At 54.6% G+C, this 20,192-nt stretch overlaps 1 protein-coding gene across 2 annotated transcripts in view; it reads right to left on the reverse strand.

The window, feature by feature from the left end:
- CAPN9 (calpain 9) overlaps positions 1-15,688 on the reverse strand; it is a 37,330-nt gene extending 21,642 nt beyond the window's left edge. For both annotated transcript variants that reach the window (XM_032841128.1, XM_032841127.1), the window contains exons 1-6: positions 15,476-15,688; positions 9,781-9,850; positions 7,945-8,063; positions 6,211-6,344; positions 2,252-2,420; positions 1,178-1,261 (exon numbers count right to left, since the gene is read on the reverse strand). In XM_032841128.1, the coding sequence (XP_032697019.1) occupies positions 1,178-1,261; positions 2,252-2,420; positions 6,211-6,344; positions 7,945-8,063; positions 9,781-9,850; positions 15,476-15,688 (789 nt within the window). The remainder of the gene's footprint in view (positions 1-1,177; positions 1,262-2,251; positions 2,421-6,210; positions 6,345-7,944; positions 8,064-9,780; positions 9,851-15,475) is intronic.
- Between the last annotated feature and the right edge of the window lie 4,504 nt (positions 15,689-20,192).

The raw sequence follows: 20,192 nt of genomic DNA on the forward strand, positions 1-20,192 counted from the left end.
ATACTCCCTGCTCCCCGTTCCTCTGGACTGTGTGACTCAAAATGTGGGCAGCGACAGGAGAGACCAGAGGGGCTAAGCCCTCTACAGACCGGGTCTGAGACTTGTCCAACAGAAGCACAAAATAGGCCTTTAGACTTTGCTGAACTTGACCCTGAAACACTGTGGCCCGTGGCTTCTTATCCTTCTCTTCCTTGTCATCCTTTCCCCTTCTCTTTCCCACACGTCCCTTCAGGAGCTCTTGTCCCAACTAAGCACCCCCTAGAAGTCAGAGGGGTGCTGTGTGGGGTCTAGGAACCCTGGGGAATCAGTTCCACCCTGGGCTACAGCTGCAGAAAATGGGATTTTTGATGGTTATTATTATGATTTTTTTATTATTTTCAGTTAGCCAACATACAGTACTTGATGGTTATTTTTATGCCAACTTGACTTGGCCACTGGCACCCAGACATTTGGTTACACACCATTTTGGGTGTGTCTGTAGGGCATTTCCAGATGAGATTAGCCTTTGGATTGGGAGACTGAGTAAAGCAGAGGGCCCTCCCCCATGCAGGTGGGCCTCGTCTAATCAGTCGAAGACCTGAATAATGCTAGAGAAGGTGGGCAAAGGGAGAATTCACATTCTGTGTCTGACTGCTGAGCTGGGACTTTGGTCCTCTTCTTCTCTCAGGCTGGGACTTGTACCATTGGTTCTCCTGGTTCTCAGGCTTTTGGACTTGGACAGGGAGACCCCTGCCAGATGGCAGATTATAGGTTTTCTCAGCCTCCATAATCATGGGAGCCAATTCCTCATTCCCTATTTGTCATCTATCATCTATTATCTATCTGTCTATCATCTATTGATATCTTATTGGTTCTGTTTCTCTAGAGAACTCTGACTACTACAGGACTGATACAGAATTAGGGAAGAAAAAAAAGAAAAGAAAAGAAAAAACAAAGCCCAGACTCTCACATGAGCCAAGACTCTCACACTAAGCCAGGTGGGTACTGTGTGCTTCTCTCTCTCTCTCTCTCTCTCTCCTGTTTTGCTCTTTTGGTTTCCAGCCTGCCTCCTTTAGATGAGACCTTCTCTAAAACGTTTGAAGGTGTGGTGTAAACTGTGATGCCCTAAGTCAGTATGAGGGACCAGCACCACCAAGTCTGTTCCTGTTCCCTATCCAAAGGTGTTCACATCACTTACCTGGTCAATTCCTGTCACACTGTACGCATGGCCCTTAATGAGGCCAAAAGGTGTCCGGGCTTCAGATTCTGAAGAATTTCTGATCTAAAATGTGAAAGAAAAGCAGTGTTGGACCCCTTGGATAAGTCAAGCCTTCCCTACCTGCCCAGACCCAGCTCCGTGCCTGGCCCTGCCTCTTCCGCTCCCCCAGTTGAGAGCCATGTGCCTGACACGTATCAGGTAGGTACACAGGACACCCCGAAGATGGTTAGCAGTGACATACAGCAGTTCCCAGGCTCTTCCCAGGGAGAGGAAGACCCTCAGTCTTGGCTCAGACTCCAGGGAAAAGTTCAATTTTTGCCTCTAAACAGAGCAATTTGATCCCACCCCTCATCATGTAGCCCAACACAAGATAGAAGTACGACCCCATACACCAAAGAGAGGATAAGAACATTTAACATTTAACAGTGTCACACACAACTCTATCACAAACTTGAAAACACAGAGGAAACACAGAGGAAAGGGATAACTTAGTAGCAAGGAAGACATTCCCAAGTTAACCCAAGAGGAAACAGAACTCGAATGGGTTCTAAAAACTGGATAGAATAACATTACACGTGTGTGTGTTGGCGTGCATAAAGACATTAGAAAAATCCTGTTAGACCCCTCTCTGCTGATATGAATGATTTAATGCTATAGGAAGTAGTTTAAAAAAAAAAAAACAACAAGTTTCAGAAAAGTATAGAGTAAGACTCCATTTAGTCAACTCAAACCGGACTTCTCCTGTGGTTGTGTAATTAGGTGCATGCCTGTTTGTCCCAGTAAGAGGTGGGGTGTGATGGGCACACACCAGGTGTCCCAGGGCTGGGACTTGGGCAGGATCGTTCCCCTGATACGGGAAGTGTGCCCTAACTTTGTAATTTGGAGAACATTAAATTAAAACTTTCATTTTAAGGACAATAAATAAACATTGACACATCCCCACCCCCACTCCCTGGAAGTCATGGTCCTCCTCTCGCCAGGACCAGGGCACCTGCTGGTCCGCAGCCCGAGGACCCCACACCGGGAACGGGAACAAGCAAAGGAAGGACTTACGTCAATGGAGCAGCCCACCAGAGAGCCCCTCTTCAAGGCCTTCTCTAGAATCTCATAGAAGTTCTCTGGAGCCTCTTTCATTACAAAGGTCTCTGCTACGCCCCCGGTGAAGTCTTCCATGGCCTCGATGGTGCTGCCCCCCTTCAGAGCCTCATAGCTGCCATTCAGCCTGTCGGGCGGCGAGAAAGCAGGGACAGTGCTGCAGGGAACAAGGAAGGCCACCAGGTGGCGCCCCTTGGCCAGAGTTTTTCTAACAACTGTTTTTGTGTTTTTTTTTTTTTTTTAAGATTTTATTTATTTATTTGACAGACAGAAGCAGAGAGGCAGACAGAGAGAGAGGGGTAAACAGGCTCCCTGCTGAGCTGGGAGCCTGATGCGGGGCTCGATCCCAGGACCCTGGGATCATGACTTGAGCCGAAGGCAGAGGCTTAACCCACTGAGCCACCCAGGTGCCCCTCTAATTCTAACTCCTCTGAGGGCCTTGCTCTGGATTGGGTGTTGTGGAAGGAAGGTAGGAGGCGGGGATGCAGCTTTCCATGCAGCTCCAAGGATCCTGGGCTCTCTGTGAGGCGGGCAGGGCGGTGTGGTGGTAAAGAGTGTGGACTCTGGTCCCTGATGGGCCTTGGCATCAAGGGACGAATCGTCCACTTAACAGACGGAGGGCTCTGGGGACAACTCCCTTCCCCAGGGCTTCAGATTCCAAATTTACAAAACCGGGGTGATGGGTGTATGCTCCCTCCCAGGACAGCTGTGAGGTTTGAATGGGGTTCCCTCTCTCAACCTCCTTCTCCCTCATCTTACATGGAACAGGGAACAGGACTTGACCATGAGGGTGTTAGTTATACACAGAATGAGAAAAGGCGAGGGTCTTTCTTTTACTTCCTGGTCTCACATGCTCCCAAACACACACACACGCAGACACACACACACACATTCTGGCTTGAATTTAAAAATAAACTTTTCCATTTAGAACGGTTTCAGATTTATAAAAAAAAGTCTGTAAATAGTAGAGTTCCTGTATACCCCTCCCCCAATTTCCCCCAGTGTTAACACCTGCTACAGTGATGAACCCACACATAATAATTATTATATTAATTATTATATTATTATATTGTATTATATATTATTACATATAATATATATTATATATTATTATATTATATTATATTATATTATTATTAAAGTCCCTACTTTCTTATTTCCTTACTTTTTCTTCATATGTTCTGTTCCGAGATCCCACTGGGATATCACGTCACATTCAGTCCTCACGTCTCCTGAGCCCCCTCTTGGCTGTGACAGTGTCTCACACTTGCCTTGCTTTCCATGACCTCAGCAATTTTGAGGAATACTGTCTGATGTTATGTAGAATGTCTCTCGACTGGGATCTGTCCGCTGTTTTTCTATTGATTAGACGGGGGCTAAGGGTGTGGGGGAGGAAGACCAGAGGAGTAGCGTGTCCCTCTCATCACATCGCATCCAGGGTCCATACTGTCGTCATGACTTATTGCTGTTGATGGTGCCTTGAGCACCTGGGGGAGGTCATGTCCGTTAGGCTTCTCCATAGTTACGTTCCTTCCCCCTGTCCACGCTGTCCTCTTTGGCAGGACACCATTAAGTTCAGTCCTCTCTTAAGGAGCAAGGGGTTTTTCTCCACATTTAATTACTTGGAATTCTTCTACATGGAAGATTTCTTCTTTTTTGCAATTTATATATTCAGTCATTTATATCAGTATGGACCCATGGATAATTACTTTGTACTTTGGTTTGGAATCCAGTGCTACTTTGTTCATGTTATTGTTAATTACTGTTCCAGTCTTGGCTACTTTCATCCTTCAGTTTGCTCCTGTGTCCCTTTGACATAACCCTATCAGTGTGTGTGTGATCTCCGAGGATCCTTTTACCAAATTCCCTTTATTGGAACAGCGGTATTAGACACCAAGACCCGCGAAGTAGGGGCGCTTGTTCCCGTGGGGTTGCTATTCTTTCTGGGCCTCTCTGCTGACAAAGTGAGATGATGTGTGTACCCTGACCCAGGATATATACACGGATCCCTCTGGAACCATCTCTACTAAACAAAGCATGAGTACAGCCTGAGTCTCCAGCCCTGACCCACGACCATAGGCATCATTCTAAGTCTCCTCCCCTTGCTTCTCTGTAACCTCCTCTCCAACAGTGAGAAACCTAGCTCCACCACGTGCCCTGCATCTCTTTAATTGGCATATACATATAATGGTATCAGAATTGTCATCCTTGCCCCTTTGAGAAGCAACTTAATCAGCCTGAGTGAAAAAGCTCGAGTATGATTCCTTTTGCTTTTAGTCTTAAAAACCCCATTCATACCCACATCATTCAGGTCAGCTCCTTTTTCTCCTACCCCTGCAATGAGTTTGATCCATAAATTTGCAGTACAGTTAGATGAAAGGCGTGGTCTGCATTTTATCCTGGGATTCCTTATCTTTCTCAATGATTTTTAAAACCTCATGTATTGGGGCGCCTGGGTGACTCAGTGGGTTAAGCCTCCGCCTTCAGCTCAGGTCATGATCTCAGGGTCCTGGGATCAAGCCCCACATCGGGCTCTCTGCTCAGCGGGGAACCTGCATCCCCCTCTCTCTGCCCGCCTCTCTGCCTACTTGTGATCTCTGTCAAAAAAAACAAAAACAAAAACAAAAAAAACCTTCATGTATTAAAGCGTCATTCTTTGTGCGGTAGTAAAGTTTCATGGGTTTGATAGATGAATGGTGCATTCATGATTACAGTATTGTATGATATAGCTTTGCCACTCTAAAAGAGATCCCTTGTGCTCCACATTTTCAACCCTATCTCTGTCCCTCCCTCCTCCTGAACCCCTGGCAACCACTGATCTTTTTACGGTCTCCATAGTTTTGCCTTCTCCAGAATGTCATACGATTGGGATCATACGGTATCCCTGTAGCCTTTTCAGACTGGCTTCTTTCACTTAACAATATGCATTTAAGATTCATCCATTTCTTTTCAGGGCTTGATGGCTCATTTTTTAAAATCACTAAATAATGTCCCATTGCCTGGAGGTACCACTATTCGCTTATCCATTCATCTTGAAGGACATCTGGGTTGTTTCCAGCTTTTGGCTGTAATGAATAATACACAATAAACATCCGTGTGCAGGTTTTGTGTAGACATAAGTTTTTATCCAAAGCACAAGTGCTCTTGCAGTTCCTATCTCTGAAGACAGGTTTCTGATGGCCTGAAGATCCAGGATCAACCCAAGAGGGACTCTCAGGGGAGCTCTGCTGTCAGCTGAGCTCGGAACGCAGGCTGCTGTGGCTCTTTGCTGACAAGTTGACGGGCTGGAAATCAAGGGTGCTGGAGGGATCCAAGGTCATCCAGGAGGTGATTGAAGATGACTGTTTGGATTCTACTTACCTGGAGCTTCCTCAGCTCCTCAGATCCACAGAGATGGAAATCAGCAGGATGGTTGCCGGGGAGGGGCGTGGGGGAGGGGGAGCTGGAGTTGGGTGGGTGCAGAGTTTCAGTTTTGCAAGTTCTAGAGGTGGGCGCTGGTGACGGTCGCAGGACTTAACGTCACTGAACTGTATGCTTACAAATGATTAAAATGGTACCTTTCACCACAGCCCACATGTTCGAGCTACAACGGTGCTTGGTGGGAAGTTGGGAGAGCCAAGCTCTGTTAACCCACTCAGATTTTCCTCCGCCTACACTCCCAGCTCTTTGGGAGGCCAGGCACAGGAGGGACGTGTGTCACCACTGTGCCCAAAGACGGGCCCAGGGAGGCCATGACACGAAAACTGTCCAGGCTACTCCTTTTCCACCTCCTACCCCGACCAAGCCCCAGGCAGGTGAGTTGTCCCCCTGGGCCACACCTGTCTACCTGTGTCCCTGCTCCCTGAAGCTCCCCGATAAGGCCCCGGGAGTGGAGACCTTCTTCCCGGACAGGGCCTGCCCGTGCGGGGGGCACTCACTTGGCGTAGGCTTTCTCCAGCAGGGCGCTCCAGAACTCTCGGTGGTCGGCAGAGTGGAGAAAGACCAGGCGGTCCCTGAAGGTGGGCAGCCGGTCATCGACGACCACGTCCAGCCACTTGCTGTGCTGCCAGAACTGTCGGCCAAATCATGGGGTTGAGTCCCAGGGGAGGCCAGCCCACCCGTAAAGCCTTGTCCCTTGTCCCTTTCTTCTGGAGGTAAATCTCACACGGCTTCCATGATGGACCACCCAGACTGTGGCCACCGAGCCACAGGCGGAGCCTCCCACCCGCCACGGACACGGGCTTGAAGACCCTGTGTCGACCCACCAACGCCACGGGCCGATGGGACAGGGTCCCACATGGACACTGCGGGGTGGGCTCATTAGCTCTTTGCTCTCCTGAGGGAGGGGCGGGCCGTTGGCTTGTCCTGCGCTTGCAACAGCGCGGTTCTCTACACCGTCCCGTCAACCAGAGGCCGGGGTCTTAGCTTCCCCTTCATCTTCCGTTCCCTCCTTTTTTTTTTTTTAATATTTTTTTTAATTTATCTGACAGACAGAGATCACAAGTAGGCAGAGAGTCAGGCAGAGAGAGAGGAAGGGAAGCAGACTCCCTGCCGAGCAGAGAGCCCGATGCGGGGCTCGATCCCGGGACCCCGGGATTATGACCTGAGCCAAAGGCGGAGGCTTAACCCACTGAGCCACCCAGGTGCCCTTCAGTTCCCTCCTTGACGGGGGGTGGAAACTCTACCACTGATTTGTTTTGGCCATTCACAGAGAGAGAGAGAGAGAGAGAGAGAGAGAGAGAGAGGCTGTGACGGGGCAAGAGAACCCTTGTGCCAGGCATGCAGACATGAGGTGAGTGTGTGTGCATAGATGTGTGTGCACGTGTGTGTCCACGTCCCTGTGTGCATGTGCTCACACCCGTGTGCACATATCCGCGTGCATGCATGCACGTGTGTTTGAGTGTGTGCATGTGTGTGTGTGCGTTCCTTCTCATTCAGTTGGCCCGAGAGAGACACTGAGGTAAGAAGAAGGAGAAAGTAGGAAGAGGGGAGCAGACGCAGGGGTTCCGGGAGCTGCTGGTTTCCAGCTTGGGGGGAACATTCTGAGCCCCAGTCTTACTGGCCGAGGTTGTGCACGTTTGAAGGAATATTTCTTGGGCTCCCAGCAACGGGCCCTAAGAGTTATGCTGGGAGGCCGCATGGCATGGGGCACTACCACCGGCCCCAGCTGGGCTGCCCCGTGGGAGCGTCACCCTCCCAGCAAGTGTCACTTCAGGCTTTCTCAGGGGCATTTGGGACTTCGGGTCCCGCACAAGCACTGCGGGCATAGGCGCTCATGGCCTCGAGGCTTCCCGGAGCAGGTGCACAGTTGGGGCTGGCCATCTGGGGCGAGCTGGCTCAAGGGATCCTAGAGATGGCCCAGCCCGCTGAGCTGACCTCCTTGCCACAGCGCAGGTGTGAACGTTGTGGCTGAGGACAGGAGAGAAGTGGAGAGGGGGGCCTCACTCCCAACGCCCCCATTCCCAGATGTCAGCATGTGACTGACGGGTCCCCGACGGGGCCTGTGCAATCCTTCTCATGCGTTTGGAGGTGACCCCATGACACAGCACGATTTGGGGTGCAGCTCTCACACAGAGAGGTCATTCCTTCCAGGATGACCAGGCAGCTTAAGAGGCCCCTGGCATCGTGCTGGGTCCTAGAGAGCTAACGCCCAGGCCGAGGCTCCCTCTTACCTGGAAGTGGAATATTCCGGCATAACCGGGTCCAAAGCTTTGGTCCTGGGGGATGACCCGTGCCAGAGCTTTCTCGTTCAGCGTCAGGGAGGCAATGGCAGCTAATAGCCAGCAGTCGCCTGCAGAAGGAAAGCCACCCGTCACGGTTTTCATTGCCAATTCACCGTGAATGGAAAATTCTATGCCGGGAGGGGGTGGGACGTTCCAGAGGTGACCACATCTTTTCCACATTTAGGGAAACGGATGGAATACCAGCAAGTACGTCTGTCCTCCCCTTCTGCCTCCCTTTCTGGCTCTCACCGTGCCGGGTTTACCACGCACAGCTGTCGTGGTCCGGGGATGTCAGACATGGGCTCTGTGCTGTTCCAGAGGCTTCCCCACCACAGGGCCGGGGCTGCGGACCTTAGCATCGGCGGGGGTGCTGCAGCCTGAGAACCTCGTGGGCTCGGGGAGTGAGTGCGTTTCTGGGACGGATGCCTCCCCAGAGCACAGACTCCGCGGAGTCAGAGATGAGAGCAGCTTTAGTTACCTCTAATTTTCAAGGTCTGCTGATGTCTGTGGCCGTGACCTCACACTGACACATGGAGAGGACAGCCCCGAAGGGAAGCCAGACATCAGACGGCACTCACCTGGGCTGTGCCAGCGTCTGGGACGCATCCCCTCACCCGCCCTGAGGCTGGGACGGGCACTTCTTGTCACAGCTGCCACAAGCCCCGTGCAAGCACCCATCTACCCAACGGGACCTCTCTGTCTCATCCCAGATCCCTTGGTTGGCAGTTGGTAACACCGCCGTCATTGGAATTCAAGACCCAGCATGCTCAGTGCGGCTTCCTTGGGGTTCCCATTTCTAGAAAATACCATAGAGCCCACGAGCCCTGAATGATTGTTGTATGCAGGCAAGAGGGACTCGCAGAGGGTCTAGCATCAGGAAAGTGACTCACAGAGTTGCCCTGCTTCTGGCTTTCCCTAGGGTGTTGGCAACGGGGCACATGCCACTGGTTCCTCAGGCGTCCACTGCTCCTAGCTAATGAGCAGTGATGCGGAGATGTTAGTGAGAAGGGACCCAGAACCTTTCAGGATCCTTTATTCAGCAAACTTCATGGAGTGCCTCCTGGGTGGTAGGGGGGGTGGACCCTGCTCTCAGATCTGGGGTGGTCCCTGCTCTCAGATCTGGGGTGGTCCTGGAGGGCCAGAGTCTGGGTGGGGGGCGGGGGCCTGCTGTGGGCTGACGTCTTCCCCGCCCTCCAAGTTATGGTTTGGCCCAATGTAGGAAAATGCATTTCTTTTCCTAGAGTGCAGCAGCTCAGATCTATTCAGCCGGGAATGCTCTGAGCTTTTGAAGGGAGGGTTCGGAAGACGGTGCTATCCATGCGATGGAAAGCAAAGGGAAAAAAACGCAACAACAAAGCAGTATTGCTTTATCTCTCTGCTGGGCCCGTGGGGATGCATGGCATTGGTCATATCAGTGCTATGGCCAGAAGAGGGTTCTAATGCATGCAAGTATGAGCTGTGTCATGCTACGGGGAGCTGGACCAGAGCCGCAGGGTCGCTCTGTTCTCTGTGAACCGAGGCCCACACGGCAGGCGTGTCCGCCCCCAGGGGCCCAAGAGCGCAAGGAGCCTGGAGTCCAGGGGGCTCCATCCAGGAGAGCAGACTGGGAGGGAGGACAGGAGGAAGTAGCAGGTGGTAGCAGGGACATCCCCCCAGACCCTATGCCCCTTGGGCTTCCGGAGTGTCCCATGCTGCTCTTGCTGTGGGGGGCAGCTCGAGGCCCTGTCCTGCTGACCCCCGGGGTGCTCACCCCACCCCCCCCGTGCTCCTCCCCCTCACACTCACCAAGCTCCCCCTGACAGATATCGGTCCTGGTAGCTCCTCCGAGAATGAATTCTGGGTTTTTCACTATTTCCTGGAAGAACAAAGGTGTTCCTGTGATTGTAGTGTGTGATTGGAGCGGGCTTAGGCTATCTCTCCTTTCTGGGAGCAGAGGGCTTTTTCCTGTATCTGATTCTTTCCCCGTGGAGCATGCCACAGACCTGGGCCTGGCTCTGGTCGATCCCCGCCTCGAGGGAGAGATCCTGCCTCCTGGGCAGCCCCTCCACGCCAAACAACCACCTCCTGCCATGCCCGGTTGCAAAGCAGGACCATAAACTGAAGATTCCTATTGCCGCTCAGGCCCTGGGCTAGCATTCAGGACGGGGGCGGCGGTGTGTGTGCGGCGGTGCGGGGTGTGAGTTCGAATCCTGAATTTCCACTGCGGGCGCTGTACCCTCTGTGGGCTTCAAATTCCTCCTCTTAAAATGAGGTAATACACACACCACGGACCAGTGCCCGGGATCAAACACCAACTCATGCTCGCCCACCCAACTCCGTTTGATTTTAAATTATGCACCATATGTATATGTAAGTACACGTGTGTTTATACATATACATAATTATATTATTATGTGTACACAATTACTTACATATACTTATAGAGAAACATGCATGAAGCATTAACACAAAAGCATTTGAAAGCGATTATGTAAAATTCATATGTTCTTTGCATTTCGCTGAGGCATTCGTCTCTTTTCACCGGCAGGGACTAAGGCAAAGAGCGAGAGAGTCCCTGCCCTCCCGAGCTGCTGAGGGGCTGGGGGACCAGACCATAGACACGTGTCCGGACATGGGTCCCACAGCGACAAGTACCAGGATGGAAAGTGACGATGTGGGACAGGGGCTGGGTGAGCTGGAGCCATCAGGGAGGGCCTCTCAGGGATGTGGACAGTTGAGTAGGAAGTCCTGAGAGAGTCAGGGGAGAGGAAACAACAAATCATCAGGCATGGAGGAAAGTTCTGGCAAATAGCGGCTGTTTGGTCATTTAACAGGCTCCGAATGCAGGCGGAGTGAGAGGCCTTTCCCACCCCTTTCCAGAAACAAGACTGGAGGCAGAAATCCTTACCAGCACCTGGGTGGTGCCTCAGGGGACAGCTCTGCCCTGAATGGTCTTCCTCAAGCTCTCCGGGACCCTACTTCTCCTCTGGTCTCTGTCCCAAGGTATCAGCAGGAGGATGGCGATTTCTTTGCAGGAAGAAATTTTGTCTTAAGACAAAGAGCTAAAGGGTAAGATGATGGGGCTCTCTCTGAGGCCCCCAGGGTGGGGTCAGCCTTGTGGAGCAACGGCTGTCCCAAACGTCTGCCCGGATAGCACTGCGGGGGTTATTTGTGTTTCCAGTATTTCAGTAAACTGGGCCAGGAGAATCTGTGAACCCTGCCATCAACTCCGCATAAACCCAGACGTGACAAAGGTCTGACCGACACCCTGAGTGGCCGGCTCCTCCAGCCCCGCCCTCAGCTCCAGGTGTCTGGGAGCCATGTCACCGGTTGACCCTTGTCTCCAGAATGACAGGCCTGGCAGTGGACGGTGATGGGGGCAGCTCCTCTGTGCCAGGCTCCCAGCGGGTGCAGACCCTTTCACACGGTGCTCTCCCCGTTCCTGGAGGCCCGTCCCCCGGGTGTTTGCAGGTGGCTCCGAGCCAGGCCAGTGGGAAGGTGCAAACCAGGAAAATGTGCTCCCCGTAGGAGCCCTCCCTGAGCCGCAGAGGGCTCTGGGCCTGCCATCTAGCTTCCCCAGGCTTGGTCTCCTTGGACCAATGTCCAAGGACATTGGAATGTCTGCCTTGGACATTCAGGGCCAGGTGCACAATGTGCATTGGAGCCCCTGCCTCCAAGAGCCCCCCAGGAGCTCTCTCAGCAGCCAGCCCCTAACAGCAGAGAGTCGTAGGGACCTAGCCAGCCAAACTCCCACCGCCACGGCCCCCATCCCTGTTGCGGACGGAAGATGGACTCTGGAGGCTGGCAGATCCTGCCCAGCAGGCTGTGAGAGACGCTGGGCCTCCTGGAGGCCAGATGGGCTGTGGGCGAGGAGACCCCCCCACCACTGCTCCCCATCCCTCCCCTGCCTTCAGCTGGCCCAGCCCGCCAACGGCACCAACTGTGCCCGCAGCTGCCACCGCCTCTCGGCTCCACCTCGAAGCTAGCTGCTCTCGCCCAGGAGAGTTTCATCCCATTGCCTCAAACTGCGGACGGTTGGAGAAAAGTGCAAAAGGAGAAAACCCGGAGGCTCTCATCAAGTCAGCAGAAATTGGCTATCGGGGCTGCAGTGGTGGGACGGCCCGAGGCATGGTGGATGCAGGGGTCCGTCCAGAGCTCCTGGGAGTGAGCGAACCCGCGTCTGGTTGCCAGGTTCCATGAATGTGTGCGCATGTGGCCGTGCCGGCCGACAGACGTGGGTGTCCCGCCCAGGGGCGTGTGACTCCTGTAGGCAAGCGCCTGTATGGTCCCCACATCCGTCTTGCACACGGAGTGGCTCCGCGTGGATTCTGGATGCATTGCATGGGTGCCGGGGCCGTCCCGCATGTGTGGGGGGCCCAGAGGTACGGTTGTTTTTACGAAATGCTGTTTGGGGGCTCAAGGATGAGGGTTCCCTGCTTCGGTCCTGTGACAGGAAGATCAGAGGCGTCTTGACAAACCTGGAGTGAATCTAGGCCAAGGACGAGGCGGCCTGGAAAGTTCCCTCTTGGGGCCTTTCTAACAAGTTGGGAGAGACTGGGGGGGGCGCTGTGAAGGCGCGTGGGGACCCGGGGCTGTCTCTGGAGGCACAGAGGGAGTAGCAGGGTTGTCACACAGAGACAAGGTACAGGGTCGTCTCAGCCGCGGGCCACCGTGTGCACAGGATGCCAGGGGGCCGTCAGCCTGGGCTAGCAAGGAGCTATCCTGGGTTTAGGCTGAGAAGTTAGGGAGGGAATTGCCTAGAAGGAAGCAGGAGGATGCAGGCAGGCGGGGAGTCGAAGAGAAGAAGGCCAAAGGAAGCCCTTAGCAGAGGAAGTCAGGTTGTGGGTCCAGGAAGCCAGGCCCCTGGCTGGACTGCACCGTGGCTGTCTGGACGCCAGACCCGCTCCTCCCCACTCCGACACACAGCTCTTTCCGTGAGGCCTGCTGGAGGGGAGTTCACCTTCTCTCCCAGCAGAACCTGTCGCCCCACCACCACGGCAGGCCCCCAAGGTCTCCCCCTCAGTGCACACCTTGCCCTGGACTTCCTGGAGGGTGAGCCCGGCGGCCCGATGCCCTCTGCTGTCCGCTTGACTTTTCTGATCCGGCTGCTCTGGAGCTCACTCCCCCACCCGGGAGGGCAGCTGTGTTTGACAAGAAGGTGGTGCTTCGGGAGGGCACCCCGCCCCAGGGTCCCACTGGGCAGTTCCGCACTTGCTGCCCAAACAGGCAAACTCTAGTGCTGAGAAGATAAGGAAACAGCACCCAAGCCCCAGAGGCCTTCTGGAGGGACACTGACAACTCGTACCCTTTCCTTCCTGTGGCTGCCCACCCGCCTACCAGGGACCCCAGACCCCGTCCTGCAGGAGAATCTCAATCCTCACCCCCATCCGCCTCCTGCTCCCTATTTCACACACGTCTGTAAGAAGTCTGCAGAACGCCTAGCCCTCAGATTGCAAACAGATAGGTGTGTTTCTGGGAATGAGGACAGAAGGGACCGTCTCAGGGGCACACAAAGTGACAGGCAGGACGGTTCTGAGAATGCATCTGTAGGAAGGACAGCAACAGCTGACCTGAGTTAAGGGTAAATAAGGAAACCAGTTTGCCCCTGGCTGGGGGTGGAGGGCAGGCAGGACGGCCTCACCCATCCTTTGGGGCAACCCTGAGAGAGATCAGTAGTGGGGAGGACCACCTCCTAGAGCTGAGATCTGGGACTCTGGACTCCCTCAGGCCCCGGGGCCCTCACTCCACTGCACAAGTGGGAACAGCGGCATTGTTCATGCTGGCCTGTGTGCACACAGCTTTCCTGTAGGAGAAATTCCAGCTTTGGCAAGAAGGGGAGTGGCATGCAGGGGCGGAATTACACATTAAGCCAGGGGGTGGCAGTGCAGACCGCAAGGCAGGTGCCTTCCTCCACCCGGGAGGGGTGGGTGTCTGGATGCCATTAGAGTAGTAGTGACCACGGTCACGGACACTTACTTACAGGCTCCTTTCTGCCTGCTCTACACGTTAACAAAGTAATCCTTGCAACAGCCTCACAGGGAGGCAGCATTGTGACCCCCATTTTGTGGAAGAGGAAAGTGAGGCTGTGGGAGGCGCGTGGCTCGGACCCGCCAGCAGTGGGGAAGGGCTTAGCGCGTTCCCTCTGTTAGGGGTGCTGAAAGAGCCACCTCTTCCAAGGTCATGGCTTTCAGGGGGTACCGCATCCTGTGACTCATCCATGAGGGGCACAGACACAGGTGTCGCTGTCACCCCAACACGAGACGACTCTGAGGGTCCATCCCAGCTCCAGAGCACCCCGTGCAGCTGGCTGAGGGCTTTATGGGACCACTTAGGGACCGTTTAGGACAGCCCAGAGCCGCCTCTGCCCACTCCTGCTCCCCGTCCGGCTGCAGGTGTTAATCCTGACAAAGTCTGTGCTAAACAGATTCATGTCATTACAGGCACTGCTTGTGTGGGCTCCGGAGAGGAGGTCATGTAGCCGTTGGTGGCATTGCTCTGGGGTGACACCTGTCACAGCTATCATGCCATCAAGCTGCCACCTGCTGCAGACGGCTGCTGGATACTGGGTCTACACTGGTTGTTACTGTTCCCACTTCACTGGGGAGGGGACTGAGGCTCAGAGAAGTTAAGCGCCAAGACCACCGTCAAGGGACAAATCAGTGGCAGGGTGGGACCAGCACTCAGGGGCCCACCTTTTGTCCAGCCCTCTTTGCACTCTCCTTGTCCATAGCAACCTGCCTAGGAGCCCGCCCAGAAGGTGTCCCCACCTGGAAGGAATGACAGCCCATGGTGCCTGGGGTGGGCAGAGGTCAAGGCCTGACTAATCCAGCACAACAAATATTGACTCCAGCTGATGCCCGAGGACCGTCACCTCCAGACGGTTGGGGGTGGGGCAGCTTGGACGCTGCCTCCCTTCTGGGAAGGGGGATGCGTGGCTTGGGGAGAGAGGCCCTGCTTCCGAGTGTTCCATCCATCCCATGGGTCCTGAGCACTTGCGGCATGACTGTCCCTCTACGCTGAGCATGAGCATCCGGGCTGCAGCAGAAGCCACGGGATGCCCCACGTGTATCCCAGCAGCCTCAGCACACGGGGCAAGACTGAGTCCCACCCTGTCCTGCGTGTTTGCCTTTGGGTTCCCATGGAATGTGTCCCCTGAGACTTGTATCCCACTCACCGCTTAATGACAAGCCCGTCTCTGGCTCTGGGCCCCAGTACTGGGCTCACGTCAATGGCAGGTAGAGAGCTGGGGGTGTGGCGTAGCCAGACTACCTGGGCACGGCCTCAGAGCATCCCTGGCTTGCTGGTTGATGCCCCTTGTGTGCCATTCTCTCTGCAAATGCACAGCATCTCGACAGGAGACCTGGCACATGTGCATGACAGATGTGTCTGTGTGTAGCCCCCCTGCCTGGCCTCGCCTCTCCTTGCTCCCCTCTGCCATGCTGCTGAGCCCACACCCCTGCCTGACATCCCCCACCCCCCCGCCACTTCCTCTTGCACTCACCCCTGGCCGTTTCCACACGAAGGGGATCTGGGGCCTCTCGCTGTAGAAGAGAGAGGAGTTGTCTGCTGGGAAGTCTGCATCCTCGAAGAGGACGCCCTTCTGCACGCACGCCTGCCTCAGCTGCTCGAAGCTCAGGCCGGAGGAGTGGGTGATGCGGGCGTCCTTGGGAACCGGGTGCTTCTGGGGCCCTGTGGCCCAATAGAGGTAAGGCATGGCTGTTTCCCTGCTGGTGGGCTCCAGTCGACGATAGGTGGGAAGAAGCAAGATGAACGAACGTGCCAGTCGGGAAGGAGCCGGCTCAGGGAAACCAGGGCTCGGTGGCCCTTGGCCTCTTCCTGTTTGCCTGGGAACCTCCCTGCCAAGGCTGAGATGAGGCGCGCCCTGATGGCAAACATAGAGAGAGCTCTGCCCTCCCCGGGCGCCTGCAGACCCAGAGGGAGCAGTCAGCCTGGACCGACTCCAGGCAGGGTTGGCAAACTCTTCTTAATGCACTGGGGAGAGTCCGCGGGAGAGAGAGGATTGCTTTATGGGAAAAGAGAGCAAGAAACCAAATCAGTCTGGGAGGTGGCAGGCAGCATTTGCTTTGCGGGAGGAGAGTGTACTGTGTGGTCCTGAATCCCATCCGAGGTCAGAGAGCTGCAGGGTTTGTAGTCAGAAGGGAGCTTAGGGAACCATCATGGCACCCATTACATGATCAGAGCTTACCCAGCGCTCTCTCTGACCACCTCATCTTGATTTAGAGCAGGGGTCCGCTAACTTTTTCTGAAAAGAGCCAGTTAGTTAATATTTTCGGCTTTGTGGGGTCATATGGTCTGTGTTGTAACTACTCAACTTTTTGGGTTGTAGCACAAAAGCAGCCATGGATGCTATGTGATGAATCAGCATGGCTATGTGCCAATAAGACTTTATTTACAAAAGCAGCTGGGGGGCCGGATGTCGTCCAGTTGGCATGTGGCGGCTGACCCCTGATCGGGTGGACCCACAGAGGACGTCAGCTCCTCCTCCAGGGTACGGACGCCTCTGTTCTCGAACATTCCAGGCAAGAGGTGTTGGGAAACATTTGCAAAAGCAGATATCATATGAGTAAAATTCTCTGTCCTGTAAAACTCTACAAACAGGATTTCACATCGGAGAAGAAATGAGGTTTAGAGGTTGGAGGCTAAAGTTTAATAAAAATATTAGCCGCCGTGTGGTACCCCTGGTCTTCTAAGCACCTTACAACAACGTCTCCGCGATTCTCCAGCCAGTCACAGTGGGTGTCGGAGGCACAGGGCCTTGAGTTAGTGGGTGTAGTTAAAAGCCCATGACACGAGTTTTTATAGGACCTCCCAGTTCCCAGGAATATTCCTTTAGTTCCACACACTTCCTGTCGAGTGGATCCTGCGTGCTGTATTTCATAGAGAATGTGTAGACATCGACTGGTGACATCTGGGGAGAACTCCCAGGTTTGCCTGGGGTGACCTTGAGCAAAGAGGCTGTGCCTGTTTTTTCAGCATGAGTCAGGACAACGGGCCCCCTATGGCTGCAGGGGGTTATGGGATCAAAGCAGCCTGTGGAGTCTGGGCAGGGTCAGCGGCTGTGGATTCCTCCCATCCCTGTCCTCACTGTCCCCTGCCCCATCCCACAGATGTGGGCTCTCATGACCTGACTTCGCAACCTCTTTTGTTGTGTCTCTTTGTTTGCACAATAAAAGGTTCTGGAATGATTCTGTGCCAGAAACAGGGGAGCTGCCCGGAGTCCTGCGTCCCGCTGCCCTGCAGACAGCTCTGTTTAGAAGTGATTAAGGACAAGAGCCAGGGAGACTGGTGTGACAGCAGGAGGGCCCACCATTTCTGGATCATTTCCAGGAAATGATCAGCAACCTCGGTTTCTGAGAATTTCCCCCTCAAATGCCCCGGCGAGGCAGAAAGGGAGCTTGACGTGAAATCTAACAGCGGGAGGCGTCACGAAGGGTCCGCTTCATGCCAGACCTTCCCCAGGCTCCGGGAACCTGTGTCCTTATTCCGTCCCCATTACAAAACCCTCTCTGGGCAGGAGTCTTTCCACTTGGTCTCTCCTGCGGACTGGAAGAACCAGACTTTTTCCTGAAAGCCTGTTCTAGCTACTGGGAAATCAGAGAGCGCGTTGCCATTTGTGACTACCGCGAAAACGCCTCTGCGTGGGAAACACACTGAAAGCGTTTAGTAATCCGCAGCCTGTTGGGGTTTGCCTTGCACCCTGCTCCCCAGGACCGTGGTCCCACCGGGGGAGACAGGACTGAAGCCAGGACCCTGCCCCAGTGCTCCTGCCTGCCTGCGGGGCCTCAGGTGTTACTACCTGGTCAGCCTTCCTGACCACCCCCCCCAGCTCCATCCCTTGGGAGGAGGCATGGCCAGGGTGCAGGCAGGCGGATTACCCACCCCCACCTCCCGCAGTGCTCTGGGCTGACGCTCCTGCAGCTCTCATTGGCCTGGCTCAGGGCTGCATCCGAGCACCTCCGAGCCTGCGCCCAGCATCGCCTGGCGCCCTGGCTGGGGGAACATTGGACCAATGCCTCAGGAAAGCAGACACCGTTCTTGAGACTCTTGGTTTAATTTTCCAAACCTTCGCTTCTTCTCAGGATGGAAAAGGGTTAGAGGAATGTCAGCCACACCACCTGGAGGCCTGGCGGGTGTGCACACCTCCTCCAGGCAGGCCCCCCTCACACCCCCCAGGAAATGCTCTGAACACCTCGGAGAGGAAGGTTCGTGGGGTTGCCTGCGGGAATGGGGTGCATTTCTTGGAATGAGCTCTGTCTGCTTGTCACCAGCTGAGAGAGAGACCTGGGTGGCTTTGAGCCCTGTGAGCCTCACGGGGACCATTCATCATTTGGGCTGTATCTCCTTCCCCTTGACAGGAACAATGTGCTGGAGTGAATTCTAAATTAATTGATCCTTACCAGGGCCTCAGGGGGCCTACTGGTTCTTCCCTTCCACACCCGTGGCTTGCACGGAGTATGTTTTGTTTTCCTTTCTGCACAGTAAGCCCAGATGGGTTTGTGCAGCAGAGGGATGAGAGGAGCATGTCTGGGGTGGGGGTTGGGAGGAGTCTCACCCGGTGTGCAGCCACTTTGCCCGAGGACTCCAGTAGCCTTGGACACTGCAGCAGGGCAAACCGACTTTCCCTCTCCAGGACTTGCCAGGTGCACACACCGAACCCGATCCTGCCACGGGGCCTGTCCTGTGTTCCGTGCCTGGCTTAGCAGTGCTGGGGGCTGTGTGCAGAATGGTTGGGGAGGCTGGAGGAGGAGCCCGGAGGGGAGGGGAGCCAGGGCGCATGACCCGGTGTCCAGGGGAGAGGGGCCGTGGCTTAGGGCAGGGATGTTAGGAAAGCGGGTGAGAAGGGGCAGATTCTCTTAGCAAAATGACTGTCAGGGCTTCTTTGTGGGGCGCTAGGTTGGGGCTTCCTGCTCCCAGACCTGAGTCCAAGGACGGAAGAGGGACAGACCGGCAAGTTCAAAACACGTTGGATATGCTGGCACAAAAACGCCCTCCTCCCTGCTGGTGGGAGGATAGAGAGTAAACTCTCATAACCTTTTTGGAGAGTTGTTGAATAAAATCTATCAAAATAACAAATGTCCGGACCCCCCACCCTGAGCCAGCTGTTTCCTCCCAGCAACGTCCCCCGCAGATAAACCTGTCCCCCTGAAATACTTCCCAGCTTGTTCAGTTCATCGCGACACTATTTACTGTAGAGAAAAGTTGGGAAGCCCTCAGGGCCCACTCTTAAAAAATTACGGCCCAGCCGACTGCGATGGAACACCGTGTGGCCAACAGACGGGAATGAGGGGATTCCACGCTGACACGGATGTTTGACCGAAAGGTCCCTGCGCAGCGTGGTTTGCAGAGCTGGCCACCGTTTGTGGAGAAACAGGGAAGAAAATATGCTTTTCTAGCTGCAGAAGAAGCTCTTGGAAAATACACCCGGCGTTAGCAAGAGGATCCCCTTTTCTGGGGGTTGGACTGAGTAAGCAGGGGCTAGGGTGTCCGGAGACTTCTCTGTATGCCTTTTTATAGGATTTTGTACTTGTAACCTTACAGATGTACTCGGATGAATTTCTTTCTAAGTTTGAGATGTTGAGGTCCAGTGGGCGGTTAGATAGCGAGCAGGACTGCAGATGTCGTGGAGACCGCCCCTGTCCTCCTATCTGAGCGACCGAGTCCCTCTGGCTGCACGGACCTGGCGCAGTGCCTCCCCTCAGTAGGATGCTCTCCATTCTCCCCCTCCCGACTCTCCTAGCGACCCCTCCTCATACGTGACCCTGTGCCCCAGCATGTACCACCCACTGTGTGTGCGAAGGGGCTTGGGCTGGGATGGGGGTCTCGGAATTCATGCACCACGTCCCATGTGTGCAGAAATGGAATTCCTTCTCTTCTGGTGCCTACACCTCAACGGGCCTTGGGACTGCCAACTGCCCAGAGCACCCTGTGATCTTGCCCCTTCGCGGGGCGCTCTAACACATGGAGTTCAAGGTCACTTTTAAGTATTATTGGCTTAGTCACTCTTTTGGCCAAAACTGAGTCCTCTTGAGGTAAGCACTGTCTCCAGGATCTCTACCCCAGTCCACTTTTCTCCCCGGGGAGGGGGGTGGCATTTGGGCACAGGGAGGGAAATGGGCTTCTTTGGTACCAGAACCAGACCAGAGGTCCCCAAGTCTCCTGGCCTGTGGTAGATCCGTCCTCCTCCCCTGGCCCCAGGA

The sequence above is a fragment of the Lontra canadensis genome, unplaced genomic scaffold, assembly GCF_010015895.1.
Source record: "Lontra canadensis isolate GAN:19392208 unplaced genomic scaffold, GSC_riverotter_1.0 scaffold120, whole genome shotgun sequence".
NCBI lineage: Eukaryota > Metazoa > Chordata > Mammalia > Carnivora > Mustelidae > Lontra > Lontra canadensis.